The sequence below is a fragment of the Oreochromis aureus genome, linkage group 14 (assembly GCF_013358895.1).
Source record: "Oreochromis aureus strain Israel breed Guangdong linkage group 14, ZZ_aureus, whole genome shotgun sequence".
Classification (NCBI taxonomy): domain Eukaryota; kingdom Metazoa; phylum Chordata; class Actinopteri; order Cichliformes; family Cichlidae; genus Oreochromis; species Oreochromis aureus.
Genome location: NC_052955.1, coordinates 12953826 through 12981731, shown reverse-complemented (window position 1 = coordinate 12981731; position 27906 = coordinate 12953826). Strand labels below are relative to the sequence as shown.

General features: G+C 41.6%; 2 protein-coding genes across 6 annotated transcripts; one reads left to right on the top strand and one right to left on the bottom strand.

Moving 5' to 3' along the window:
* Positions 1-191: 191 nt before the first annotated feature.
* On the bottom strand, positions 192-13662 carry wdr81 (WD repeat domain 81). 2 transcript variants are annotated; one of them, XM_039622607.1, is made up of 12 exons: positions 13006-13662; positions 11873-12389; positions 7942-11447; positions 7752-7859; positions 7383-7582; positions 7039-7220; positions 6578-6743; positions 5984-6149; positions 5064-5873; positions 4831-4976; positions 4506-4688; positions 192-1972 (listed from the first exon to the last, which is right to left on the bottom strand). In XM_039622607.1, the coding sequence occupies exons 2-12, from the start codon at positions 12232-12234 to the stop codon at positions 1646-1648; spliced, it is 6156 nt and encodes a 2051-aa protein (XP_039478541.1). In that variant the 5' UTR covers positions 12235-12389; positions 13006-13662; the 3' UTR covers positions 192-1645. The 2 variants fall into 2 exon arrangements, with proteins under 2 accessions (XP_039478541.1, XP_039478542.1); XM_039622608.1 differs by lacking the exons at positions 11873-12389; positions 13006-13662 and having other exon boundaries at positions 7942-11282; positions 11363-11447.
* Positions 13663-16435: 2773 nt separating this feature from the next.
* On the top strand, positions 16436-21706 carry LOC116336289 (solute carrier family 13 member 5-like). 4 transcript variants are annotated; one of them, XM_039622610.1, is made up of 12 exons: positions 16436-16585; positions 17495-17623; positions 17705-17841; positions 18028-18248; positions 18363-18543; positions 18625-18747; positions 18884-19096; positions 19215-19321; positions 19428-19549; positions 19795-19956; positions 20728-20865; positions 21310-21435. In XM_039622610.1, exons 1-12 carry the CDS (start codon positions 16487-16489, stop codon positions 21433-21435), a joined length of 1758 nt encoding a protein of 585 aa, XP_039478544.1. In that variant the 5' UTR covers positions 16436-16486. The 4 variants fall into 4 exon arrangements, with proteins under 4 accessions (XP_039478544.1, XP_039478543.1, XP_039478545.1 ...); XM_039622611.1 differs by lacking the exon at positions 16436-16585 and adding an exon at positions 16760-16878 and having other exon boundaries at positions 21310-21706; XM_039622612.1 differs by lacking the exon at positions 16436-16585 and adding an exon at positions 16940-16961 and having other exon boundaries at positions 21310-21706.
* The last annotated feature ends 6200 nt before the right edge of the window (positions 21707-27906 follow it).

Genomic DNA, 27906 nt, shown 5'->3' with positions numbered 1-27906 from the left:
GAAACTCATCTGTTGGACTTGGTCACATTTTACCACTAAGCAAAAACGATATCTTTCAGATCACATGACTGCAGTCTGCAAACACAAAGAGGACTTTGTACAATCTGAGCTTTAGTGATTCAGCCAAGATCAAAGGACATGCTAGCAGTCAGTGTAGGTGAATCACAGAACAACTGGTACACACACAGAAAAACATTGGAGTAATTTTTATTAATCCAGTTAATAAATAAGTTTTTCACTGACTTCTTGTAAAATGTTCGGAGACAGAATATCGATTGTAACCAATTATCAATGTGCAACTACAAACGTTAAAACAAAGTTGGTCATTTTACAGTTGAGCTTTCACTCTGGATTTTCTAAAAAACAAAACAAAAAAAAATTCAAAACGTGTAGTACACTTAACAATTTTGAACTTTAGGCAAATAATTAGAAAAGTAGGCAAACAGCAAAGCTTTCATAGTTAAATGCTACTAAACTTTGAAAACTTGAGGTTGGGCTCAATTTAAGGAGCAAAATTTCAACTGTATGTTAATTTGCATCACATCATGACTACATTACACAATACATTTATTGATTTGTAGCTTCTGTTGCCATCTCAGCAGTTTTCAAGCAGTTAAACATAATGGTTAAAATACATAAGCAGTTTATCTTGGCATTGACTGTTCTGATGCTAGCTTTTAGAGTCAAAAATTAGAAGAAGCTGATTGCTGAAGTCTCTGCAATAGCTGGCAAACCCACTTAAAGCAGCATCTGCCGGGTTCCACTTCCAGTGTATTGTTGCTACAGGTTTTTGTGAAGTGTTAGATCAAGAATACCTAAACAATGTTTAGAAAATCCCAAAGCAACTTCAAGTAATTTATTAGTGGATAAAAAACATTCAATCTTTAAAATCTGAGTGAGACTCTAAATGTTACAATTCAGGCCATACTTGTGCAGTAGAATAAAGGCTGTGCATCGGTCACTAACTTTTTAATGTGACAACTTAAGTGTCTCCTCTCTGAGAAGGTACACCAAGACTGTCATCACAACAGCAAGTGTACTTTTACTGTTCGTGATGTATACACAAACACTGAAATATCTAATGAAAAATGGAGCAACACTAACACAAACAAAGGATGTGATCTACAAATACTGCATAGTTTAATCAGTGCATTTGGATACATATTTGTTCTATCATGAGGGAAATCAAAGGTGAGGTCAATGTATTTTTGGTTTTGTTATGCATCTATTTGGAAAAGTGTAAACACTACATAAGACCTTCCTGAGCTTGTCTTCCAATTCATTCCTTTGACCAGAAAAAGGAACCTAGTCAAAAGAATAAGTGACCTTGTCTATATGAGAATCTCCTCGTATATACATCTATAGGTTTAAAAGAACAAAATAATAAAGGAATTCATTATCAATGTACATGATACATGTCAATAGCCTCAATGGCAATATGCAGTAGACATGAAGCTTATACAATGCCTCTACTTGTGCTGCCTCATTCAACAAACAGTTTAAAGGATATGACAACTTGCCCTATCAGTATAATTGACCGAAAGCACAGAAGGGACAGAGGAGCTCAGACACTTGGTATCTGGCATGAATAAGACACTTTGAAGGTCAATGCAGAGTGTGTTTAGTATAGCTTCTAGCTATTGATTTAAGCTAATAACCTAATGGCACCATTCTCAGAGCCCAGCAGCAGAAGCCTCTTGGTGGGCAGGACTGCAAGGCTGGTCAGAGTACCGCGGAAGTTCTCTGTGCTCAGTTTTGTGCTGCTAACAGGGCTCAGGGAGATATCAGCCATAGAGTACACTCCGATCTTATTAGCCACTGTTCCCGTTACAATCTCTGAACCGTAAAGGTCAAAGGCGTGGATGGGGTCGGATGGTGACTTGTACAGGCGAAGAGGCTTGTGTTCCAGATCTTTCCACACAGTCAATGTGTAGTCAGTGGAGGAACTGATAACAATATTTGCTTCTGCAGCCTGAAAAATAAAACAAGAAACAAGAATCAGTGATTGTGGATGTCATGTCCCAGTAACTTAGAAACAAAACAAAAATTAGGAATAAAGAGTAAAATGTCAAATACACCAAAATCATTATAGACCTTGCAAATACTCAAAAATTTAAGGAATACAAGAAAAGATGAGCTGAATAAACCCAGAGACCCTTAGTAAATAAAACTAAATGGGGAAAGGGGTTTTTATTTGAAAATATATTGAAAACAGAAACATATTCCACACATTCAGACAGACAAAATCAGCCTTTAGCCTTGTTTATATTAAGTTTCTAAATCATCATTTACTATCAGTAACTACCATTGAAAAACAAACAAACAAAAAAACTAAATAAATAACAACCACTAAATAACATGTTCCATATCCATAAATTTTGAACCTTCAGTTAGAAGCAAGGTTTGTTCGTAAAATTTTCATTTAGGAAAAGAAAATTAATTTTTAAAGCGCATTTCGAATAAGCTGCTGCAGGTAAGAAAAATGGGGGAGGCCCTAGTGATGTGTGTGCGCCAATGAGAAATCACTGTGGTCTTTCTAATATCTAACCTGTGTCCATATTTGCCCAAACTTGTGAGTTTAAAACTGGGGCCCTTATCTCTGACCTAATTTGGGGTTAAATAAAGTTTGCACTATGTTGACAACATATTTGCTAGGTACAACTTTCACCATCTCTGTGCCCCTTAGTATCTTTGAATCACTACCTATGGGGAATACCGAAAAATAAAAGACACTTGACTCATTGTTTTAATATTTATTTACCTTACCACTGAACAGTACAGCTACACTTCCTGGCTTGAGTAAATTATAGTTTAGGAATCCAACAGCAAAAAAGGCTGACCCCTTTTTTGGACAGTCTTTGTGTCAGGCAATATCTGTAAATCTTAAATAAACGCTGGTAAATTATCACTACACTTATCAAACTAGAGGTTAGATGCACATACATAATCAAAAGCATCACTCAGTAATCAGAGGAGGAAAATGCAATGATGCTGCTATTATACCAAGTGCATCAAAAACCGTTCAGGTAGGTAACAGAACAAAATTTTCCATTTTGTGTCTGATGTAATGTGGGTCACTCAGAGCGATGGAGTCTATGCAAATGACAAGCGATTAGCTGTGCACTGCGTGGGCTGTGTGGTCATCCAGAAGTTTCCACTGTTTACCAGAAAGCCCGATAGTGATTTTGTACAGCCCAGATTCAGCTTGTTGAAGTGTACAATGAAATGGTTACATTATATCAATAAATAACTGCAGGGGTCTTGGATTTTATATAAACCAATCATCTAACCCCATACTTGCTGCTCCAGGTGACAAAATAAAAAGTTTGACCAAAGCAGAGACCAATATATGTAACAACTTCATGATCCCCATGTATCCAGCCCAAGTCTTCTGTAAAAAACTTGACTGGTACTTGGTGTAACAAAGATTGAGGTTCATGAATGCGCACTATAAGATCAAGGTATCATATACATTGAGAAAGTATTATTCTAAGCCGAATAAATCTTTACTTTCTTTTTATCTACATTTGATCTATATTGAAATGACAGCATCACACAGTTACTGCAGATTTGTTGACTGCACATCCATGATGTCAAACTCCGGCTCCACCACATTCCAGACGTTCTCTACTGGATTGAGATCTGGTGAATGTGGAGGCCATTCGACTACAATGAACTCATTGTCATGTTCAAGAAACTAGTTTGCGCTTTGACACAGTGCATCATCCTGCAGGAAACAGCCATTAGAAGAAAAGAAAGTTTTCCCTCACCCCATTATACCACTACCTGCAGCCTGCTTTAATGTTATTTATGCCAAATTCTCACCCTACCATCCCAATGTTGTAGCAATTGGGAGACATTAGGCAACAGGCAACAGGCAACATTCTTCCAGTTTTCTATTGTCCAACTTTGGTGAGCCCATTTAAGACATAGCTTTAGTTTCCTATTTTTAGTTGATTGGTGTGGTAAGTAGCCATCTGCTTAAAGGTTTGATGTTTTGTGCATTCAGAGATGCTGTTCTACATTCCTTGGCTGTAACAAGTGTTTGAGTTACTGTTGCCCTCCTGTCAGCTTAAAGCAGTCTAACCATTCTCCTCTGACTTCAACAAGGCAGTTTCACCAAGTTAACTGATAATTTCTCTTTTTCAGACTATTCTCTGTAAACACTAGAGATGGTTGTGTGGGAAACATCCCAGCAGATCAGCAGGTTCTGAAATAATCAAACCAGCCCATCTGGTACCAGCAACCATCCTAAGTTCAAAATCACTTAAATCACAATTCTTTTCCATTCTGATGCCAAGTTTGAAATTCAGTAGTACTAAGTAGTAGTCTAAAGACACAAATAGGTGTACCTCACAAAGTGGCCAGCGAGCGTATATAACAACAGTCAAAATCTGACTACATACTCCCCTGACAACTCAAGCTGTCACCCAGAGATACCGCCTTACCCATTTGACTGAAAGGTGATTGAAACTGCATACACTACATACAAACTGTAAATATACCTTCATTTGGAGTATGTCTCCTTCATGAGCTGGCCAGCCTTTCAGTACAAGCCCTGTGCGTGCATCTAGCAGAACAATGAAGCCAGATGAGAAACCTGCCGCCACTGTGCGTCCTGAAGGGTTTATAGCCAGATAACGGATGAGCCCAGCACTCACATTGTTGTATGCCAGACGAAATTCATGCTGAGTACATGGGGAAAGATTACAATTATTATTATTATAGTAGAGAAGCACAAAAGAGCTATAGTTTTCAAAACATAGTAATGAAAAATAATTGGTGGGTGATGTATAGACTAAGCCTCAACAGATAGTTTGAAATTGTTACCTGCAATCCAGGCTTGCGAGGATCAATGAAGCGGAGAACAGAATCCGCGCTGCCGTACACAACACTGCTGTGTGGAGCAGGCATGGTGGTGACAGCTGTAATGGGATTCTTCCCATCCATGGCTTCATGCAAGCGGATCTGTTTGCCTATGTAAAGCAGATAAAAACTTATATTTAAGCTAAATGAAACAGTTTAACTTGTGTGTAGTAATGCACTGCAGTTCATCTCCCTACCTGTATACTGGTCCCACAGGTGCACGGTACCATCACAGCTGACTACCTCCTGTGAAGCCTCCACCTGTCCAACATAGAACACTGACTTTCGATGGTCATTGTACGTCAGCCTGGGCTCCACATCCTGCGTACCATCACCCTGGTTATACAGCGGCCAAAGCTTCACAGTCTTGTCTTTACTACCAGAAAGAAAGTAATCCTCTCCTGCAAGAGGTGCCAAACACTTTGTGGTGCCCGAGTGACCCAGAAAATTCTGTAATCTGATCTGATGGAAGTGGAAATGTGGATCTTGTTGATTAAGACCAATTTCATACTGCCAGTAGGCCAGCCAGTTGCCCTGCAGGGAGCGGCTACTTCGGGGGAGCTCCTGCTTCAAGACACTGTCCTCTGGCGTGGGGCTGGACACCCAGGAGGAGGAGAAAGAAGCTGCACCAGTGGATGGTGTTGTGAAGGTGGAGGCTGTTGTAATGATAGGTGTGGTATGACTAGAGCGTCCCCAAGGGTGAGTCAAGCCAACATTTGGGCAGCCACCATAGTCAGTGTCTCTGGATACTTGAATTCGGTTTCCTACGAGGTGGCTCCCAAATGTGCCTGACTCAGGAAGCAAGTCTCCTTGCAGGGTGGAACTAGTCGAGGGGGATGGGAACGTGCTACAATCCACACGTCTGCCAAAACCAGACGGTGGAAGTGGATCCACCCTGGATCCTATGGTGGATGTTTCTTGACCCTGACTTACACTCTGATGGTAAGACTGGGCCAACTCCCAGACCAGCTCATGATTAGGTACTAGTTTCCGGATTGCTGTATCACCTAGAGCAATGACAAAAGAATGGTGTTTTATATCTCTTTAATATATATTTTAAAAAAAAAACAAAAAAAACATTACTTTTAGCACAGATAAAACATAAGATATCACCTACCGATGAGGCAGTAGAAGGGGATGTAAGAGGCATGAGCCATTTGAGGGTTAAACACAGTCTGCAGCTCTTCCAAGACCCCCAGCTCATATGTCACATTTGACTCTTCAGTGGTACAGACATCTACCACTGTGACTTCTCCCACAACCCTGCGAGGGGCGTTGTCGAGCTACAGGATAAAGAGACTATACTGACATATTTGACATAACTGACATTTTAAATTGTATTCCTTTATTGCAACTCCAAGAAATGTGTGTAACTGAAATACACCTTTACATTTATTAAAGAAAAAGGTTATTATAGGTTTCTATCTAGTTTTTTTTTTTTTACCGTTTTGTCACTTCGTGTCAAATATTTATCATGAAGCTATTTGTGACAAACTTCGAGTTGAAAGCCTTTTAGAAAAAAAAGAAACATGCAACATAACACTTGCCAGTCATTATGTATTAGTTGTTGGGTTATCCATCTTTGTGAGGACCAAGCTGAGACCCTGATCCTCTGTGTCAGAGTTATGATTTAGTTTTTGGTGGTCAGCATTTAGCTGTGACGGCTAAGGATAGAGATTGTGAAAAAGTGTGTGTGTGTGTGTGTGCATACCTGGGGCTGCAGAGAATGCAGCAGTGAGAAAACAGCAAAGAATCGACGCAAAGTGTCAGCCATATGCTGCTGCACCATTTCCCTCCCAATGCGTAGACAGATAAGAGCCATCAGGCTGAGTGTCTTGAGACAGACAGCAGTGCGTGTCTGAACTCCACTGGGAAACCTACAGAGTACAGCAGAATGGGAAGAACAAAACAAAGGATAAACAGATCTAATCTAATGAGGGGTTGGTTTTTTTTTTTTTTTTTTTTTATTATCATCATCTTTCTGTAACAAAATGTAAAGCTTTTTCACTTCAAAACATAACAGCTCAACAAGGTAAAGAAAAAAAAAAAAAGCAAAATCATCCAACAGTTTGCTGTTTAAAAAGGTTTTACTGAATTCTGGAACCCTCAGTTCCTATTATACACAGTCCCCTCAAATTAATGTACTTGTACATAAATTAGTTTGTAAATTACCCCATACGAGGTGTAGTAAGCAGGTCCAACAATGGCAGAAGAATATCCTGATTGATCTTCATAAGCATGTCCATTAAAGTGGTATCAGAGAGAAATACAATGATCTTCTGTGTAAGTGCAACAGCTCCAAGCAGACTTGCTTCCTTGCGTGTGTTAAGACGCTGAGAAGAGGGTGGAGACACCTGGAAAACATGCACATTTATTAAATGAATAGCATATTTTCATTTATATTTTTACATCTTAAAATACATTTGCTTTCCTGTGACAAAGAAAACTAGCCTCAAAATGCTAATAGACGGCTTCATGTGTAATTGTCAGAAAAAAGTCTATTGTTCCCCTCTTACTAGATATCCAATATAAGGCAGGTACTGGTAGGTCAGTACAGGCTCTCCGTAAAGTTGAGCTATATAGATGAGGCAGTCCAGCACAGGCCCTGCAGTGTGGTCACCCACAACAGGTTTCTTCTCATATACACTGCCCATTCCCACACTTTCTAGGCTGCTCCCGTCAGATGCAGGAGTAACAAACTGGTGATTTTGAGGTCCTAAAGGCAAAAACAAGGAAGGAAAAAAGAAAAAGGAGGACAAAAAAAGGGAAACTTAAAACAAAACTCCATAAGATATAACAAGAGTTAAGCAATGCAAAACTCCAGAGCATCATTTTATTAATTACCAATTAGACAATTAAGCTTTACCTGTCATAAATTTACATACCAACGTAACAATTTGTGAGCAATCGCAGCAAATTTCTGGCTACGTATCGAGATGTCACTGTTGGTCCAAGTTTCGCTGACAGCCATCTAACGGTTTTGCAGACTGTATCTGTTTTTAGAAACATAATCAAAATGTTAGATACTGCCACTTTATGTAAAAACATTTGCATGAACCACCGCCATTAACTCACCAAGAAGAATTTTGTGCTCTTTTCCCTCAGATTCTTCTGACGGATCATGGTCATCCTCTTCATCTTGTCCTTCCACAATCTCTTTCTCCGTCTCTTCCAGTGTCATCCCATTCACAAACTCGCCCTCTAAAGTGGCAACTGTGGCACCTGAAGCTTCTGTGCAACCAGAAGGAGTAAGCTCAAGGTTGAAGACAGCTCGGTCATTTGTCCCCTCTTTATCCTCACCAGCATCTGGCCCCTCATCTTCCTCCAGCTCTCCTCCCTCCTCTCCTTCACTGGTGTGTTTCAGGTCCTGGCTGCTGTCAGCTGATTTCAGGCTGGTTCGATCCCGCATTGAGTCCTCACCCAGAGAGAGTTCACTTGCGCTACTTTTGTCACTTAGTTTCCCCACACTGAGAGACTCTTGGTCTTGTTCCCTGGCTGCAGAGTTCTGACTCTGCTGTTTCCCAGTAAGCACCCCTGCGCCACTGTTTACATAAAACCCATTCTGAAAGTCTTCTGGCTCCGAAAGAAACACTTGGTCACTAAGACTGATGCTGCCGCTAGCCCCCATGTTACCGCCAACAGACCCAGACGTTGGCCGAACATCACCACACTGAAACTCCTCTTCTTCCTCCTCTCCCATATTACACATGCCATTTCTCAACCCTTTAAAAGGTTCGGTTCCAGAGCCCGAGTTGCAGCTTTCAAAGCCAGTGATGACCTGGAGCACATGGGGAAGTAGGCTGGATAGAAAGGCCTGCAGGCCCAGTCTCACAATCAGCTGAAGAACGAAACAGTCAGTGTAGAGATAGAAACGGCCTCGGAGGCAGTGAGGACTTTCATAAACATTAATCAGCGGTTTCAGTAAGTATTTGTTTGCATTTCTGGGACCCAGTACTGTAGAGATGGGCTCAAAAAGGTACCAAGCTGCATAGACAGCAGTGGACTCCTCAAGCATGAGGGCTAGAATAAAGGGCAAGAGGATCTCAAGACCCTCTGCTGTGATGTTACTCCGCAGCAGTGCTTCAAGCTGCTGCCACAAGTGAAAGACAACATCTCTTCCTTGAAGGCTACTAATATTTTCCATCTTGGCATGGTAGGAAAAAATAAAATGATGAAGTGCTGCAAAATAAGAAGGGAAAGGAAAGGGAGTGATGACAGAGTTCAGTAACTGAGAGGGGCTTGGAGGAGGCAGACCATTGAAGATGGGGTCATATTTGAAGAGGAGAGGACTTGGGTAATCTGATAAATCTTTGTTTGCCTCTCCAGAATGTTTCTCTATTAGCAAAAGTGTCTCAAGAGCATGGTGCAAACACAGTGGTACATCACGGAGGCTGGCAGAGCATAGCTTTATAACAGCTTGGAAACGCTGTTTGAGTGCAGTATCTGGTTTCAGTCCTCTTAGTTTAGCGGCGTAGAATATCTCAGCAATGAGAACACCAAGAGCCTGCATGTCTCTTTGGTAGAGATGCATGAGAGAGGGGAGGGATTCGGTTGTCAGGTCCAGTCGCACACTAGAAGCCGAAGGATGCCATACGTCAGCGTGAAGACTTTTTACCAGAAAATTGTTCAACTTCTCCAGCTCTTCTAAAGGCTGAAATGGGTTAAAGCCTTCAGGGAGAATGATCTTCATTTCCTCTGTACTGGAGGCAGTCACAATTCCTTCCCCGTGCTTTTTGTTCATTGTCCCACCTCGTTGCAGCATGCCACTTCGGAAACCAGGACCAATGCCACTTGAGAGGTCACCAGGGAATGAACCTGGAGACTGAGATACAGTAAGTGCTGTGTGCTCTCCTCCCGTCTTTCCTCCTGATGCACTAATACCTGGTACTGGCACAGAGCAAGATGCTGAGGTGGATGAGCCAGTGGATGCTAAAGAGTCCAGAGCTTCTGTACCTTGTTCAAGGTCTTCATCTTTGTCCACTGTGGTCCATCCACTGGACTCACACCCTGTAGATTCTGGCACCATTCCATCCACAGTGTCAGCCAGAGTCTCATTTAGAGGGATGGGTAGAGAAGGCACATTATGAGCAGCAAGGCCAAGAGGAGGAGGTTCTGCTGGGGCATACTGAGAAGGAGATAAGCGAGGTGGGTGTGGTTGGTCGAAGAGCTGAACTACACCATAAGTAGTTAGATGAGTATGGTTGTCCACGAGATGCAGGCACACATTCTTGGCCTTGATAGCTTCTTTACCTGACAGCTTATAGCCAAATGTGAGATCAATCCAGTGATGCAAATGCTGGGACACCTCTCTGCTCTCCAGAAGCCGCCGATGGACCTCAATGAACTCTTCAGAAGACTTGCACCATGAAGGCACATCTAGGTCTGGCATGTCAGGGTGAATTGAGTGGAAAATGGAAGGGTCTGTGTAGAACTCTGGAATGCACTCATCAGGGGTCCAGCTCTGCATGCGTTCCATACTGGCTGGATATTCATTGGGCTCCCACTGGGATCGAACATGGCTGCACAATACTGACTTGGGAGTCTGCCTGGCTTTGTAGACATAGTATGTAATGTCTGACAGAACATCGGATATGTGATGAGGTACATGGAGGTGATCAGACTGTCCAGCACCAGCACCACCTCCACTGAGGTCTCCACCGACACCTCCTCCACCAACCCCACTGCCTCCTGCAGCTGCCAAAGCCTCTTTGGTCATCTCATATGTAAAGTCCAGCTGCTTATCCCCTTTATTGAGCCTGAACTTTGACCTCCTGAGATCCCGGAATTTTCCCTCTGGCACAGTGAAATCCACCACCCAAGGCAGAACTGGGTGATAATTTGGGTCTCCTTCTCGCCGCCCCGCTAATCTGTTTAGTTCCATCAGGTAGCGGAAGTTACTGACCCGTCCATGGACCCAGTCCAGAACCAAAGTCTTTAATTCATCAAAGCAGTTTTTGCAAAGTCTTTTGTTCTCTTGGCTCACACACTGAATTTCCCTTGGCAGGACATTTTTTGGCTCTTTTCTGCGACTAACATTACTTTCTGCATCCTCTTCTGTTCCCAGTTCCTCATAATGAGCTAGGTTGAGCTTTAGGCGGCTGCACAACTGATCATCTACTGCTATGTCCTGAAGAGACAGCTCTCCACAAGATAGGCCCGCTGCATGACATGCCTGCATAGCTATTAGAACCTGGTAGAGAATGAACAACACTTTGGCATTGCTGTTAGCAAGCTTGGCTGGGCTGAAGGAGACAATATCATGAAGTGAATACTGAGTGTAAGGGAGAATCACATAGAGCATTTCTGCTGTCTCCAAAAGAGATTCTGCAGGCAGGATGTTAGGACACAGACTGTCTGACTGGGATTTGGAAAAACAAGATGAGCTAGATGGCAAGCAGACTTCTTTCTCCTTCTCTCTGGCAGGAGAAAGCAATGGAGATACTTTTTCAGTTGAGATAAATGTGGAATTAAAGAGCTTCTGTAATGCATGACGTACTGCATCTACAGCTGCAACATGCATCTGTTCACTGGCTCCTGAATATGGCCGCACAAGTTTGTTATGAGCTTCACGCCATAGATTCCTGAAAGAAAGAAGAAGGGCAATGGAGACTGTTAAGCATTAAACTCTCTCTTAGATCATAACGCCTAATGTTGTTAGGACTGCATGATTAAGAAATGCCTCCAACTAATGAGTAACCATGTCCTAACTAAAGCAAGTAATAATACCTAACACAGCTCATTTAATATGAAAGCATTACACACGAACATATTAGTTGTGGACCTAAAACATATTTTTATTACTGACTTATTGAATAAAAACCCTCACAAAAACTCTCTCACACACAGCCTTTCAGTGCTCAATGATTAATTAACTTGATCAGCTGTACCCAATATCGCAGAAAATGTTTTCTTAGACAAATATTCTTAGCTTAATCAGGATTTAGAACTACAATAAGGTGGTACGCAAAGATATATTTTGCATTAGAATTTAAATTATGTTGAGTACCTGATATTATGCTGTGAGACACTCTGCATTGTTTTGGCGTAAGAATCCTGTGACAGAAATTCCATTTGTTGGTGGCATGGCTCTCTGGCCAGTCTGTAGCTCAGCTTACTTTTCCTCAGACCCTGAATGCACACTCTAGTCCACCCAGGGGGCAGTTTCGCCTGGGAAGACTGAAGGTATGTGCAAATTTCTGCCTCACTGATGCTGTCAAAACGGGCACAGCGCATGACTCGCCTCTCTCTCAGGCCCATCACCCAGCGCACAGGAACAAGGGCTACAAGCTCTTGAGGACGGCGCCCTGGGCCTTGCTGCCGTCTTTCAATCCCCAAGTCTTTTTCAGCTGCATGCATCAGCCAATCCATGGTGAATCTGCAACTGGTTGTTCCCACTTAGACAGTTTTCAGCTACTTTCCACTTGCTGTCAGCCACTAGAAGTTTTCAGATATCCATGGAGGAAGATATAAAATCACCAAAAGCAAATGTTATCTCCTCATCCACCTGTCCCTTTAAAACAGAACTGTAAAGTATAAATAGACAGTTAGATGAGCAACCACTATAAAAGGCAATACTGCTTTAATGCTTTCTACTTCTCTCATAAAGTTTGAGCTCAGCTCACATGACTCAAGTTCTACAAATCTAATCTGCCCTGTGGGCAGGTTTTCTGAGTAATTTTGTAATTCAACCTGCTCTTTTAAACACTACACTTAGTAGTAATTAATGGCATGAGTCCTTTTCATAAATGCTCACAGCTTGCAGGCAGATACGACACCAAAGAAACAGCAATTCCCAATTTAAAACGACAGTTTGGGGGATGAAAACTTAAGAAATTCACGTAACTGTATTTACATTATGGCAACCTTTTTGACATATTACGTAACTCAACGGACAAAGTTAATAAAAACCGTCGGTAAGGTTAAGAAATGACGATTGGGGAAGTAACGTCGGAAGTTATCGCTAGCTAACAGTTAGCTTAACAAAGGGACTAACCTTAAGATGCATAACTGATGGAAGCAAAACGCAACCATGCAGTTAGTTGCTAATATTTCTAGCACAAGGCTAAACGAAAGCAACTACCTCGTTAAATTACAACTATAATGCAATTGCAGACCAATTGCCACCAACATATAGCTCACCTCTCACCACTTGTAGCAGTTGACAGCTCGTTAGCGTTGAGCTAACAATGCACCCCGGTTCCATGCATGATGAGTTTGTCCGACATTAACTTCATAACACTTGAACATCCTGCATGATGACATGTGTTTGCTTCATTTTCTGGCGTTTAGAGATGAGTGTCAGCGGCCAGACGACAGTCAGTCAGCCGATTGTGTTTTGCTCTGAGCTGTTTGGAGCCATGTTTTAGAAGCAATACCTCACGTGACATAACACCAGCCCCCTCTCATGTGATTGCTATTGATGCTTGCTCCCTGCAGCTGTGACGGCAGCGCTTCCTCTGTACTACACGTATATTTGCTCTTCAGCACTTTATTTATTCTGCCATAAACCGCAGAAGTAAGGTTTGTGGTTACCTTTTTAGTTAAGACTTATTGATAACCTACTTTTGATGTAACACGTTTAGGGTAATATATTAAAGGTAAAGAATGGCCGAAATTGAGCCGGTCCTCTTGGCACATCGTGGTTCTTTATGCATTGGTTAAAAATACTGTTTACTAACAATAAATCCCTGGTATTACAGAGACGCTAGCACTACTATTACTGTCTAAATAATATGGATGAAATCTAGCCACAGTTTCCAGGTCTTTCTTCATTTTTTTCTGACCTTTAAGGACCCAGGAAATCACCTGATCATATTTAAGGTCGCATCACATGATAGGCTACTTCCCAATTTCCCAGTGTTCCAAGTTCCCAAAGAGAAATGCTGTATTTACCTGATTTCTGTGTTGTATGGGTTCTCTCCACAAGGTGGCATGATGTGTGTATTTTTATAGACAAATCCTTCATTTGTGCAGACTTTGCAATCTGCACAAGTGAAATTCTTCCGATTTGCTTGAGTGTCTGCTATGTTTATAATATCCCAAGCAAATACCTGCATTCGGATATTTGCCTGCCATTGTTATTTGCAATGTGCTCCTGTCATTATAACTGATGGCTGGCATCCAATAATGGTCACTTTTGTAGGTACAACACCAAAAACATGAAATCTGCTTAGAGTTGGTTAATTTTATCCCCACTAAATCTGTGACTCCATTAAAGACTACATGAAATCAACTAAAGTACACTGTCATAGATAAAACTGAATTGGGGGCGGGGGGTGGGTGCATATCTTCTTGTTTATTTTTTGTGTTTCCATGTATATATCAATTTCAGTATATGTATTCAAATTGTTTCTCTGATATTGTAAATAAATAAACTTTGCATACTGTCAGGGGCTGGGTCTGTGACACAGCAGTTTGAGTTTATGTTGTATTCCTTATATTATTTTAGAAAGTTCTTATGCTATTATTTAGTTAGGGTTTAGTTGTCTTTAGTCTAGTTTAGGTTTCATCTATGTCCCCGTGTTTGTGAGTCTTTTCCTGTCTTCTTTGTCAGCCTGTCATGTGTTTTTCATGCTACATCTCTCCATGTTTCCTGTCTTATTTTGAAGAGTCTAGTGTTTCCATGTACACTGTGTTTGGTTTTACTTCCCCTTGTGGCGTCATGTTAATTTGTGTCAGCTGTGTCTCCCCAGGTGTTTCCACTTCCTTCATTACCCTCCTGTGTATTTAGGTCCACTGTCTCTTAGGCTACGTTCACACTGCAGGCGAAAGCGCATCAAATCCGATTTTTTTTTTGACCCTATGCGACCCATCTCCGATCATGGTATGACAGTGTGAACGGCACAAATCCGATATTTTCAAATCTGATCTGGGTCAGTTTCGTATGTGGTACTGAATCCGATACATATCCGATGTTTTAGAAAGCGACTGCTGTTTGAACGGTCATGTCGCATTAAATCCGTCTTTTACGTCACTGACACAAGACAGACGCCAATTATCAGCGCCCGGAAGACGTCCGAGAAGACATCGCGAACGCTTCCTGGCCATCCAGCGTAGATGTCAGTGAAACTGTTGGGAAGACAACGTGAACATTTTATTTGTACTGTATAATCTGCAGATTCTGACAGAAATCTGCAACTATCCTTTGAAGCACCGCTCCTCTCTAAAACAGCAATAAGGATAATTATTAGGTTATTTACATTATTATGTAAATAACAAAATAACTTAAAGCAAAAATTTGGAAATGTAAAGTCCAAGTCAAACAATATTGTTTGCTCTGGGTCTAAACAGAGCGCGTTGTGTGTGACATCTTCTTTTACATGCGGGCCGCTTTGAGCGTTCACACTAGAGCGCATTTGCTGTCGCATTTTATTTGTAGTGTGATCAAGCAGACAAAAAAATCGGATTTGATCAAAAAATCGGAATTGAGCATTAAGACCTGCAGTGTGAACGTAGCCTTATTGTTCTTGGTTAGGTTGTCTTTTTGGTTTCATGTTTAGTCACGTCAAGTCTCAGAGTTCTTCCTACTGTTCTGGTTCACGTTTGGTTATTTCATAGTTACATTGTCTCATGTTCCTGTTCTGTTCCATGTTCATATCTCTTGTCACGGTTTTAATACTTAGTTATTTTCCAGTTTAGGCCTTAGTTTAGTTTTCGCCTTTGTTTCTTGTTCCTTTCTTTTGCAATCAGCTGCAATAAAGGCTCACTTTTGGTTTAATCTTCAGTTCTTTTCTCCCGTGTCTGCATTTGGGTCCATTCCATTAATACACCAGCATACCCTGCCATGACAGCATACAAAGGTCACAGCTGTAAATTTTATGATCGCAATGAATGTTACATCTACATCCAGCACAGCTGATAAATTTGTGCAAGTCAGTAAACACAAAACCGCATTTTATGCTAAAACTGAAAAATTCTGCATCTTTTTTTTAGTTGTATCTTTTGTCTAAGCAACAACAAGACTGAAGCCTGTCAACCGGGTGGTGCTTACCACACATGGTAATGGTAATATCTTACATTTAAGTGAATTTGATTGAGCCATTCAGCCTTTGGGAATTTAAAAGGTTATGAATTTTAAAGTACATACTGTAATCGGATCATTTCAAAAATGAAATGCAGGTCTCCTGGACTTTCTCGTGGACTCATGATTTTCGGTATTTATTACTATTTATTATTGTTTATTTTGATCATGAACAAAAATAATCCTGCTGAAACTAACAGAGTAAAATTCTCACTATTCTTGTTCATCCTATGTAAGTGACACATAATGACCACTGTATTTCACAGTACCGTCGGATGGTCCTGTAAACTGGGGAATCCTCGGTTTCAAGATGGTAACAGTGAAGACTGATTTCGAAGCCGAGAGAAAATATATGTAAAATATTGTGCTGATTATGTGGAGGAACTTTTTCACTTTTAATTGGTCAGTTCTTTAGTTTCGGTGTTTGCACCCTACAACCCCTCTCTCTCTCTCTCTCCTCTCTCTCTCTCTCTCTCTCTCTCTCCTCATTATGTTTCCTCTCTCGCTCTCTCTTTTATTTGCCTCCCCCCCCTCTCTCTTCTGCGCTTCAAAAGTGCCATCCACGGTGCGAAGTCTGCTTTTCTCCTTTTTCCTTTCAAGATGGCATTCTTGACATTTCTTTACTCTGTAAAGAATGAACTGATCCTCTTCTTAACTCCGTTACTACTTCTTCCACTGCCTTTAGTGATCGGGACACAGGTATGCAATTAATCTGCGTTTGGGTTAAACCTAAACACCCTGATAAAAAAAAGATGAGAGAATAAAGTAATTTTAATGAGATAGTTTACTTACTTACTTTACTTTTTAAAGTAAGTAAGTAAACTAAAATTAAGTCAGATTTTACCTTTCACGCGTTTTAATTTGCACTAGATCTTTTGCACCTGTTGATGCGCGCTCAAGTGCACAGCGCTTGGAGCGCGTGAGAGCTCTCCAGTGTTTGCTGCTACGTTCTCCGGTTCTGTTATTTTAACTTCTTTTTGGTAGCATGATAGGTAAGCGCGGGACCACAGAGTAAAAAAGGGCTCTTTAGACGTTGTTACTTCTACGTGGGTCATAGAGACACAAGAATCACAGGGTGTGAGCATGTTATCATTGGCATAGGTTTAAATGTGAAGCATGAAAAGAAAAATTGGTTTTCAAGAAGCTGATATGTAACCGGAATGAAACAATTTTAAATTAAGGGTGTATGATTAACAATCCAAGTTTTGTCTAGATCTCACTTCTATGATCCAGCTCTGTAGTGGCGATGAGACAACTTATCTTCACCCTTTGAACTGTCCTAATGTCTCATTAAAATTGCATCATGGTTATTGATCTTAGCTATTTATAAACTTCAGTCTATGAACTAAGACTTTCCTAGATAGGTTGCTGACACAGACTGAAAGCAATGCCTTTGTTTGGTGCAGTCAGTCACTTTAATTCAACTGTGTAATTTGTGTATATACTGTATATTATGTGTATTTATTATCTCACTCTTATTGCCTGTTTATGCCCTGTCCTTGTCTTCAACGTCATGCTGCTCTGTTGTATGTTAATTGCCCCTTGGGGATAAATAAAGTCTTTCTGATTCTGAGTTGTTTGTATGTTGTACTTTTTTTCTTAATGCAGGTGGCAGAATGTGGTTATGTGATAATCCTGATGGCAGTGTACTGGTGCACAGAGGTTCTACCTCTGGCTGTAACCGCTTTGCTTCCAGCTCTCCTTTTCCCTTTGTTTGGAATCATGGAGTCCAAAGATGTAAGTAAAAAATATATATCACAGTGTAAATGCTTATTTATGTGTGCATACATCTTATCTAGTGTGATCCTTTTGTCTCAGGTGTGTATGCAGTACCTAAAGGACACAAACATGATGTTTGTTGGAGGACTCATGGTTGCTGTAGCTGTGGAGCACTGGAATCTGCACAAGCGCATGGCTTTGAGGGTCCTGCTCATTGTTGGTGTACGTCCAGCACTGTGAGTGGTTAATTACCTTTCAGACCGACATTATATCTAATCTGTTATGATATGAAAATCACAGTATACGATGTAGATTAGGAAAATAATCCTTTCGCTCCCATCATAAAAGTCTACTTCATCTTCCAACCCAAGAGCACTAACCTTTCTGATTTTTTTTTTTTTTTCTTAATCTTCTTGTGACAGACTGATGATGGGCTTCATGGGTGTAACAGCATTCATATCCATGTGGATCTGTAACACTGCTACCACAGCTATGATGGTGCCAATTGTCCAAGCAGTGCTGGAACAGCTAAACACCAGTGAGGCAGAAATGCCTCAAATTTTCAGCTCGGATGAGCAGGTCCAAACATCAGAGACTGACAATAAAGCTGATTCACAAACAGAGAAACAGAATGAGGGACAAGGTGAGCCTTTTGTAACTTCCATATAAAAAAAATCAGAAAAAAAAAATCAACAGCGTCAAAGACTTCTATCAAGCCGCTAGTAGCCCTTTATCATTTCTTTCTCTTTGTTTAAAGGCCTAGAAGTAGTGACTTCCTTAGATGCCACGGCTGAGGTTGTCAGGCATAAGGAGGCAGCAGAACGGCGGAGAATGTGTAAAGGCATGACCCTGTGTATTTGTTATGCTGCCAGCATCGGAGGAACAGCAACACTGACAGGAAGTGGTCCCAATTTGGTGCTGATAGGCCAGATGAACCAGTGAGTGTCCTCTTATCAGTTATTAGTATCGTGCCAATATAATTAATATATTCCTCTCATTTGTTTTTTCTTTTGTATTAGATTGTTTCCTGAAAACGGGGACATTATTAACTTTGCGTCCTGGTTCGGTTTTGCCTTCCCCAACATGATCATCATGCTCACACTGGCATGGCTTTGGCTGCAGTTTGTCTTCATGGGATTCAAGTGAGTTTGATAATGCATAAAGCCTGATTATAAGTGACAGAGACTTGAATCAACATCAAGAAACCTTTTACCGCACTAAGACTGTGAGTGAGTGTAGAAGTGACACAAAGACTTTTCTTCCCATGTGATCCCCCAGCTTTAAGAAGACATGGGGCTGTGGGGCTGTGAAGACAGAGAAGGAGATTGCTGCATATAATGTGATCCGTGAACAGCATCGCCTGCTGGGGCCGATGTCCTTTGGAGAGATAAGTGTCCTGTGTCTCTTCATTTTGCTCGTGTTGCTGTGGTTCACAAGGGATCCAGGCTTTGTCAGTGGCTGGGCAACAGATATCTTCAACTCCCAAGCAGAGTTTGTATACATATTTTCTATAAAAAGACATAATTCAACACCTAATGTTTATTCCTTCAGAAATTTAGTTTATAAAATTGTGATATTACTTGATTTTTGCTATCACTCCATCCTTCAGGTATGTATCAGATGCCACGGTGGCAGTCTTTGTCGCAGTCCTTCTCTTTGTTCTGCCCTCCAAACCTCCGCGCTTGTGTTCTTTTAGGACTCATAGTTTTGACATGGGTGAGCCATCATTTCTGAAGAATGTTGTGTTTCCCATTCTTATAAGTTTGAGAATAGTAGGCTATGCTGTAATTAAACTTTGATGATTCGTTCCTTTGACCTGTAGCACCTCATCAAACTGCTGGCCCAACACCTCGTCTCCTCACCTGGAAAGTTGCAAAAAATAAATTCCCTTGGGGTATTGTGCTTCTTCTTGGAGGAGGGTTTGCTCTGGCTAAGGGCAGTGAAGTAAGTTACAAAGGCAGTTGTTAGATGCAATGGTTATGGGGACAATAACAGTCTTTCAAGAAATGTAGGACTTCTAAATAGCCATTCAGTGTCTTGATCCCCTAGGGATCAATAAGTCTTTGGATTCAGATGTTTTTGGTTTTCTGCAAATATAGTTACATTGTAGCAGATGCAATATATTGTGACCAAACCTGAATCGCAGTCTCCTCAAAGTAAATATGCACTTTGTTTTGTTGTCTCTTTAGGTGTCTGGACTATCAAAGTGGATGGGAGATCAGATGGCTCCTCTGCAAAGCATCCCTCCCTGGGCAATTGCCATTGTCATATGCCTGCTGATTGCCACCTTCACAGAATGCACCAGTAATGCAGCCACTGCAACACTCTTCCTACCTATCTTAGCCTCGATGGTAAGGAAGTGAAGCAAGACTAGAGCGAATGAAAATAGGGTGGTGTGGGGGAAGACAGAAAATACTGTTTGGGTGCAATAGCTCATTTAGGTTGCTTCCTAGCGTAAAAATTTTCCTCCAGCTGGAGTTCAGCATTGAAACTACTCCCAGTGAGAGCTGGCCCATTTTCCCACGTTTTGGTTTGGTTTCCAATTGTGATGTCAGACCCAAACACACGCACGCACACACACACTGTGGTTATGGTGACACACACTTCTTTTATTATAGCTGTGGTTTCGGCTTAAACACATGGGACACAGACACTCCCACTCAGTAGTTGCTCCGCGCCCTTCCTCAACTGTCACTGAAACATAAGAAAACTCACAATCAGTCACTCGTCCCAAACACCTGTTCAGCCCCGCCTCCACGCCACCCCGAGAGCTCACCGTGCCACCCCTCCTCTGCAGCGGGCCAGAGACCACACCCGCGCCACACCCATCTACCCATCCACTGAGTAATGTCTTTTGCAACTTTAAAGTCTGCCATTATCTCCATATATGTTGTACGTTTCTAGTTTAGATATCAAGATTAAGCACCAAGCCAGCAGGAATCTGAATTACACACCCAATGAGTTTTGTCTGCACACAAAATTGAATAATTTGTATTCTGAGTTATGAGTTGGTGATTAAGGTTGCAGGAAAAATAGCCAGAAAGAGTAGTGGAGGATGTTGTCATCAAGGCTATATTCGCCCAAGTGTCAGACTGCTGAAACCTTGTGTGTGATTATTGCAGTCTCAGTCCATTGGAATCAACCCGCTGTACGTCATGGTTCCTTGTACCCTAAGTGCCTCATTTGCCTTCATGCTGCCAGTCGCAACTCCTCAAAATGCCATAGTCTTCTCTTATGGATACCTTAAGGTGTCTGACATGGTAAGTACGATGTTGGTTTTGGTATGTTTATTGTGTAAATTATATGTTGCAGTGCTGTGACTCTAGGACCAATGTTTAACTGTTTGGTCTGCAGAATTTATATTCATAAAAACTTGCAGTTGTGACCAGAATTTCTTAAGTGACAATCACATTTTGACGATAGCTGAAGTTAAGTTGTGTTCAGACTGCAGAACTGAAGCAAATGAATGGATGATAAACAAGTTTAACACCTTCAAATCAAATTATTGTTGTGGATTAAAGTGGTAGAATAATAAAAGAGTGTGCACATCCAAAACACTTCCATGGGTTAAAAAATAAACTTAAGAAAATCTGAGAGTTAACAGAAGATTTATTCAGTATACTGATGGCACCCAGTACATTTACAGAAATATATTAACATTAAACTAGATCTTGAAATGACTGCATTCTTTTCTTCTTCACCAGGTCAAGGCAGGATTGGTCATGAACATCATTGGCATTCTTTGCATTACACTAGCCATTAACAGCTGGGGTAAAGCAATGTTTCACCTAGACTCTGTCCCCGCCTGGGCCAATGCCACTGGGGTATGAGACTGGCTCTGCAGTCAGAGAGGCACAAGCCTACCCACAGGTGCCAGACTAAGACCTGTGGACAGAGGGATGGTACTGGACCACGCAGTGAGATGCATGTGTCCAACTGGAGTTAGGACACAAGTCTCATTAGGCTCGTTTTGATTGACACTTGAGTGAAAAAAAGTGGTGATCTATAAAATTAGGGAGAAAAATGGTTGAATTATATGACAACATTTTTAAAAAATATATAACATAATGATGTTAACTCTACAAATCTCTCTTTAGACCTCTCTATATATAATATATATATATATAGTTTGACATAATGATGTTATCATACACATTTTTTTATTCAGTACAATGGAATAATTTTATCATTTTCTTTTATCAAACAATGGAATAATTTTTCATATTTATCAGAGAGCTGGTCATATAGTCAAAGTTGTTTAACATGTACGAATGTGTTTACAGCAATAAGCCATATTGTATATCTTGGTGATGTAACTTAAAAATTGTAAAAATTTGAGGTGCTTCTTTTTTAATTTAATTCTTCTATGCCACTTTTGCTTTACAATATTTCAGAGGAAAATATTTTCACTTTCACATTTCTCTGACAGCTCCAGTCACTGGTTACCTTTCTCACTGATTTTACACTGAAAGAAAACAGTGTTTAAAAAATATATATATATATATATTGATACCTTGATAATAAAGTTTAATAGCATTAGTGCTGCATTGAACTGATACAAAAAAAATGTACTTGTTAATATATTAGCAGTAATTATCCAGTAACAATTCAGTACCTTGTTCTTCATCTTTGTCCACTGTGGTCCATCCACTGAACTCCCACCCTGTAGATTCTGGCACCATTCCATCCACAGTGTCATTTAGAGGGAGGGGTAGAGAAGGCACATTAAGAGCAGCAAGGCTAGGAGGAGGTTTCTGCTGGGGCATACTGAGAAGGAGATAAGCGGGGTTGGTGTGGCTGGTCAAACAGCTGAACCACACCATAAGTAGTCAGATAGGTGTGGTTGTCCACGAGATGCAGGCACACATTCTTGGCCTTGATAGCTTCTTTACCTGACAGCTTATAGCCAAATGTGAGATCAATCCAGTGATGCAAATGCTGGGACACCTCTGTGCTCTCCAGAAGCCGCCGATGGACCTCAATGAACTCTTCAGACTTGCACCATGTCAGGGTGAATTGAGTGGAAAATGGAAGGTTCTGTGTAGAACTCTGGAATGCAATCATCAGGGGTCCAGCTCTGCATGCGTTCCATACTGGCTGGATATTCATTGGGCTCCCACTGGGATCAAACATGGCTGCACAATACTGACTTGTGAGTCTGCCTGGCTTTGTAGACATAGTATGTAATGTCTGACAGAACATCGGATATGTGATGAGGTACATGGAGGTGATCAGACTGTTCAGCACCAGGAGCACCTCCAATGAGATTTCCACCTACAACTCCTCCACCAACCCCACTGCCTCCTGGAACTGCCAAAGCCTCTTTGGTCATCTCATTTGTAAAGTCCAGCTGTTTATGGTGAATGGTAACTTTATTGTTCCCGATGGGAAATCGATTCGTTAACACATCATACAATGAAAATTAAATAAATAAAATAAAGACAGCACAAGTGTTATCAGTAGCATCAACAAAGTGCAATCTGCAGTAGTAATGGCAACAAGACTTATGCTTTAGTGCACATGTGTCAAAGTCAAGGCCCGCAGGCCACATCCGGCCCGGCGTACATTTATATCCGGCCCGCGAGATCATTTTATATAGATGTATTATTATTGTTATTACAAGTTTTATTGTAGCAGAGGAGATAGCCAAATCAGCCCGGTACCACTCTGAAGAGCTGCATGATGAAGCTGTGCGACGTCTTGTGTCCAGACAAAACGCAGATTTTGGCAAATGTGAGCCTGAGGAGAAATACGATTGCTGATCGGGTTTGTGAGATGGCCACTGATTTAGGAACACAGTTGTGTGAAAGAAGCAAAAACTTTATTGCATACTCTCTTGCTGTGGATGAAAGTACAGACATGATGGACATTGCACAGCTGGCAATCTTCATCCGTGGAGAGGAAATATTGAACATTAAATCGATGCACGGGACAACGACAGGAAAAGACATTTTTTAAACGTATGTCAAAGTGTAACCAACATGAAACTGCCCTGGGACAAACTTGTTGGACTTACAACAGATGGAGCGTCGGTGTTGTGCGGTGAAAAAAGCGGACTAGTCAGCAGGATGCGAGTAAAGATGCAGGAGGAGAACTGTACCGGTGAGTTATCAGCATATCACTGCATCATACACCAGGAAAGGCTATGTGGTAAAGTCCTAAAAATGGAGCATGTAATGATCACCGTAACGCAAACTGTAAATTTTATCTGAGCTAAAAGTTTAAATCACCGTCAATTTCAGTCTTTTATGTGGGAAATAGATTCAGAGTTTGCCGACATTCCTTATCATACAGAGGTCCGTTGGCTGAGTTGGGGAAAAGTTCTCAATAGAGTTTTTGAGCTCAGCAAGGAAATCTGTCAGTTCATGGACATGACATGTATGATGCGGTGAAGGCATTTCAAGTGAAGCTGTCACAAATGCACCAGTGCAACCTGCCTCACTTTCCCTGTTGCCAAGTAATGTTGAACCAAGTCAGCGGACTTTGCTGAACTGCACCTGTGCAGATTCAGATGGAGCTGCAGTGTAATGATACACTCAAGGCAAAGTAGCTCCGTCTACATGCGGCTCCAACCTTGTGTCTGCTTTCATTTATTTTTTTCTGGGGTTTTTGGCAGCATGTTCATATTTCTAACTTGCATAATTTTGACAGGATATATTTTTATGAAGAGCAAAATATTTAAAGTTTTTTTTTTTAAGTTTATTTAATCTGGAATAATATTCCTGTCTGTTTTTATTCATATTTATGTTTAAAAAACATTGTTTTAGTGTGTTCAATAAATGTTTATCCTAAAGTGTGCCTTGAGTTTTGGCCCCCTGTGCAATTGAGTTTGACACTCCTGCTTTAGTGTTATTAAGCAAGATAATAGCAGCAGATATAAAAAAAAAAAAAAACACTCCATGACTTGTTAGCGGAAAGGTATTTGTTCATCAGTGGGAAAGTAGCGGGACAGTAGGCGGGCTTGCTAGCTTTTGCACGGCCTCCCCGGGTCAGTCAAAAAATTCAAAAGAGAAATGAATGAACTTACCAGGTTGCCCGATCTCTTCACTTATCTTCCTCCAAGCTAGGTCCTTTTTATTCCCGTCTCGGTACAGAAAGGAGCTGGCATCGTACAGCTCCGGGTGGTTTGCTACCGCGTTGATGAGCCTTTCCTCCATATTGAATGAAGAATGAAGGGGCGTTTATCAATATGCGTACTTGTGCGTACTTGCGTTCTCGTGTACTCGTGATACGTCATCAGTCGGAGACCAAGTACTGTTCAATTGAAGTACGCATCACGCCGAGAACGCGAAAAGTCCCGGATGTGTTCTCGATCCGCCCATTTTATCGAGCATGCATCGGTGTAGACTTGGGACAGCTATATATCCCAGAATGCATTTCGTCCAAAACTCAACAGCGGACTCCCGGCACATCGCCCCCCCCTCATGGTCTTCTCACTACTCAGGTTAAAGAAACTCCAGCAGCTGTCTATAGTATTGAGTGTCCACTAGAATAGAAATAAAAGCGTTCTAACATCTCACCTGCTTGTTTTATTAAGGTATGTACACGTATGTACATGTACACTATTTTTATTAATAGAGGTTTCACTACTGAGGTTAAAAATGATATATAAGTCACGTAGATCACTTCTAAATGTTAATGTTTGGTTTATTTCAGTGTGTTATTTGTTCCTGAGTAAACCGGTTTGGCTGTGATTAAAGTTAAGCTTCATAACATGTTACTCACAGTTACATTAAGAGGGACGGCAGTAAAACTCCGGACCTGTGACATCATCACGTACGCTGGTGTTCCGACTGTACAAATCACGAGTCCGTGCTCGCGTGCTTGAGAATTGAGAAGCGGCCAACGAGTCCGTGCTCGCGTTCTCGGCGGGTACGTACTCCCGTGCGTTCTCGGCGGTACGTACTCACCGAGCACGCGAGTACGCATACTCGCGTGCCAGGCATTGATAAACGGCCACGGGCTTTGGCTGGACCTGCCCCTCTGAACTAGGTCAGAGCGTCACCGGGCTCCTGATTGGTTATCGCAGCGCGACTTGACGCTGGAGTTCAGATTTTTCCAACTCGAGCGGTAGACTGACACGTGTATTTTTATTCGCGTGTCAAACGCGTCAGTCGCGCTACTTGGATGCACGACTGACGCGTTTTTGCGACGCAAATCTGCTTCTGAATTTTCGCGGGACCCCCAGTCGCGCTTCATCGCGCTCCTCTTTTGACTTTACATGTAAACCTGACGCTCTGTTCGCGTCTAACGCATTCGGTGTGAACGCACCGTAAGACTCGGCCCTTATCTCTCCTCCACCCGCACACTGAGCACCGGCTCACCACAGGGCTGTGTGCTGAGCCCCCTCCTGTATTCTCTCTACACCCACGACTGCAGTTCGACCCACAACAACAATCTCATCATCAAGTTTGCTGATGACACCTCGGTAGTCGGACTCATCTCAAAGGCAGACGAGGCAGTTGAGGAAGACGAGGAAGTCCTGAAGTTGGCAGCATGGTGCTCAGAAAACAACCTGGCACTGAAGAAACCCAAAGAGGTCATTGTCGACGTCAGGAGGCACAGCACTGACTTAGCCCCCCTTTACATCAACGGGGAGCACGTGGAGAGGGTCCACACCTTCTGGTTCCTTGGTGTCCTCATCTCTGCTGACATCTCCTGGACAGACAACATCTCAGCAGTCATCAAGAAGGCCCAACAGCGGCTGCACTTACTTACAAGCTGAACTCCAACCTGCTGCTGACCTTCTACTGCTCGTCCATTGAGAGCCTGCTAACATACTGCATCACAGTATGGTACGGCAGCTGCACTAAGGCGGATAGAGCGAGGCTTCAGAGTGTAGTCAAGACAGCACAAAAGATCATCGGCTGCCCTCTCCCCTCCCTGATGGACATTTATACCTTCCGCTGCCTCAGCAGAGCTGCAGTCATCATCAAGGACAGTTGATGATGTTTGCATCATCAACTGTAGTGCTTACAGGTGCATCAGCACAAAAACCCACAGACTCAAAAGCAGTTTCTTCCCAAAGGCCATAACCACCCTTAACTCACACATGCACCGCCCTGAAACCACCATACACAGCACCCCCCTTTCCCATTTCCCTCTATGAACCACCACCATATTCTATGTGCAATAACCCAACTGTATATTATACATAACACTATTTATTACATATTTACTTTTTTTTTTTTAACACCGGTTTGTATATTTGTACATTTTATATATTTTTTCTCTGTTAATACTGTTCATATGTATATAGTGCTGCAGAACTGTGCCCAGGATGGGGGTATGGCTTCCTGAAGTCAATTACCATGCCCTTAGTTTTCAAGGTGTTGATCTTTAAGAATGACTGATCACACCAAGAAGCAAACCCATCCACAACAGGCCCATGGGAATACTCTACACCATGATGGAGGCTTACATTGACTGTGTAATCTGCATATTTAATGAAATGACTGTTAGCCTGTGTACTACATTAGTGTATAAAATATGTAGCAGGGGAGAGAGACAACATCCTTGTGGTGAACCAGAATTCAGCTGACTGGAAAAATAGCTGTTTACTTTCACACACAGATCTGCCAGTTAAAAATCCAACTCCAAATCCAAATCAAGTTTGAACTGGTTAAGAAGCTTATCAGCTAAGAGATCTGGCTGGATATTAGTAAAAGCTGAAGAAAAGTCAATTAATAGGAGTCAAGCTTTGGCTCCATCCAGATGGCGACCAAGGAAATTTAATAAAGTGCCCACAGCATCATCAGCACCCCTACAAGGCCTGTATGCAAATCGCAGGGGATCAATAAGCTTTACTTCCTGCTGCATAATCTTCTTCCTGATAAGCTTTTCAAAGGACTTCATCACTAAAGATGTTAAAGCAACAGGCCTAAAATCATTTAATGATGTGGGTTTTGTAGTCTTTGCAACTGGAGCAATAATTTATTTTTTCCATACCTCTGGAACTTTTTTTGTTGCTGAAATGACAGGAGAAACATGTAAGAAAAGATGCTGCATAATTTCTGCATAATTGCTCAGCACATGCTAAAATGTGCTATATGATATAAAGTACAATGCTAAATTTCAGCTAGTACAAACAGCTAGATTTCCCTGTGTTTAAACTGTCCAACAATACTCCTGAGGTTCATAAAAAGTTTAAATACCTCGGCCACTTTATTACTGATCAAATGAATGATGATGACATATATAGACAACACTGTAAGCTCTATGTGCAGGCAAATACTACTGCATGCAGGCAAATACTACTGCATGCAAATTCAGCTTCTGTTCAGTGCCAGTTAAAGTGGCTT

Excerpts from the sequence above, each read along its gene's own strand:
- wdr81 (XM_039622607.1), bottom strand. The coding sequence starts at position 12,234 with ATGGATTGGCTGATGCATGCAGCTGAAAAAGACTTGGGGATTGAAAGA. Across the intron at positions 7,860-7,941 it reads AGAGCACAAAATTCTTCTTG|ATACAGTCTGCAAAACCGTT; the intron begins GTGAGTTAATGG and ends TTCTAAAAACAG. Across the intron at positions 4,977-5,063 it reads CCTGTGGGACCAGTATACAG|GCAAACAGATCCGCTTGCAT; the intron begins GTAGGGAGATGA and ends TGCTTTACATAG.
- LOC116336289 (XM_039622609.1), top strand. The coding sequence starts at position 16,487 with ATGGCATTCTTGACATTTCTTTACTCTGTAAAGAATGAACTGATCCTC. Across the intron at positions 17,842-18,027 it reads GTTGGTGTACGTCCAGCACT|ACTGATGATGGGCTTCATGG; the intron begins GTGAGTGGTTAA and ends TTCTTGTGACAG. Across the intron at positions 18,748-18,883 it reads TTTGTCTTCATGGGATTCAA|CTTTAAGAAGACATGGGGCT; the intron begins GTGAGTTTGATA and ends GTGATCCCCCAG.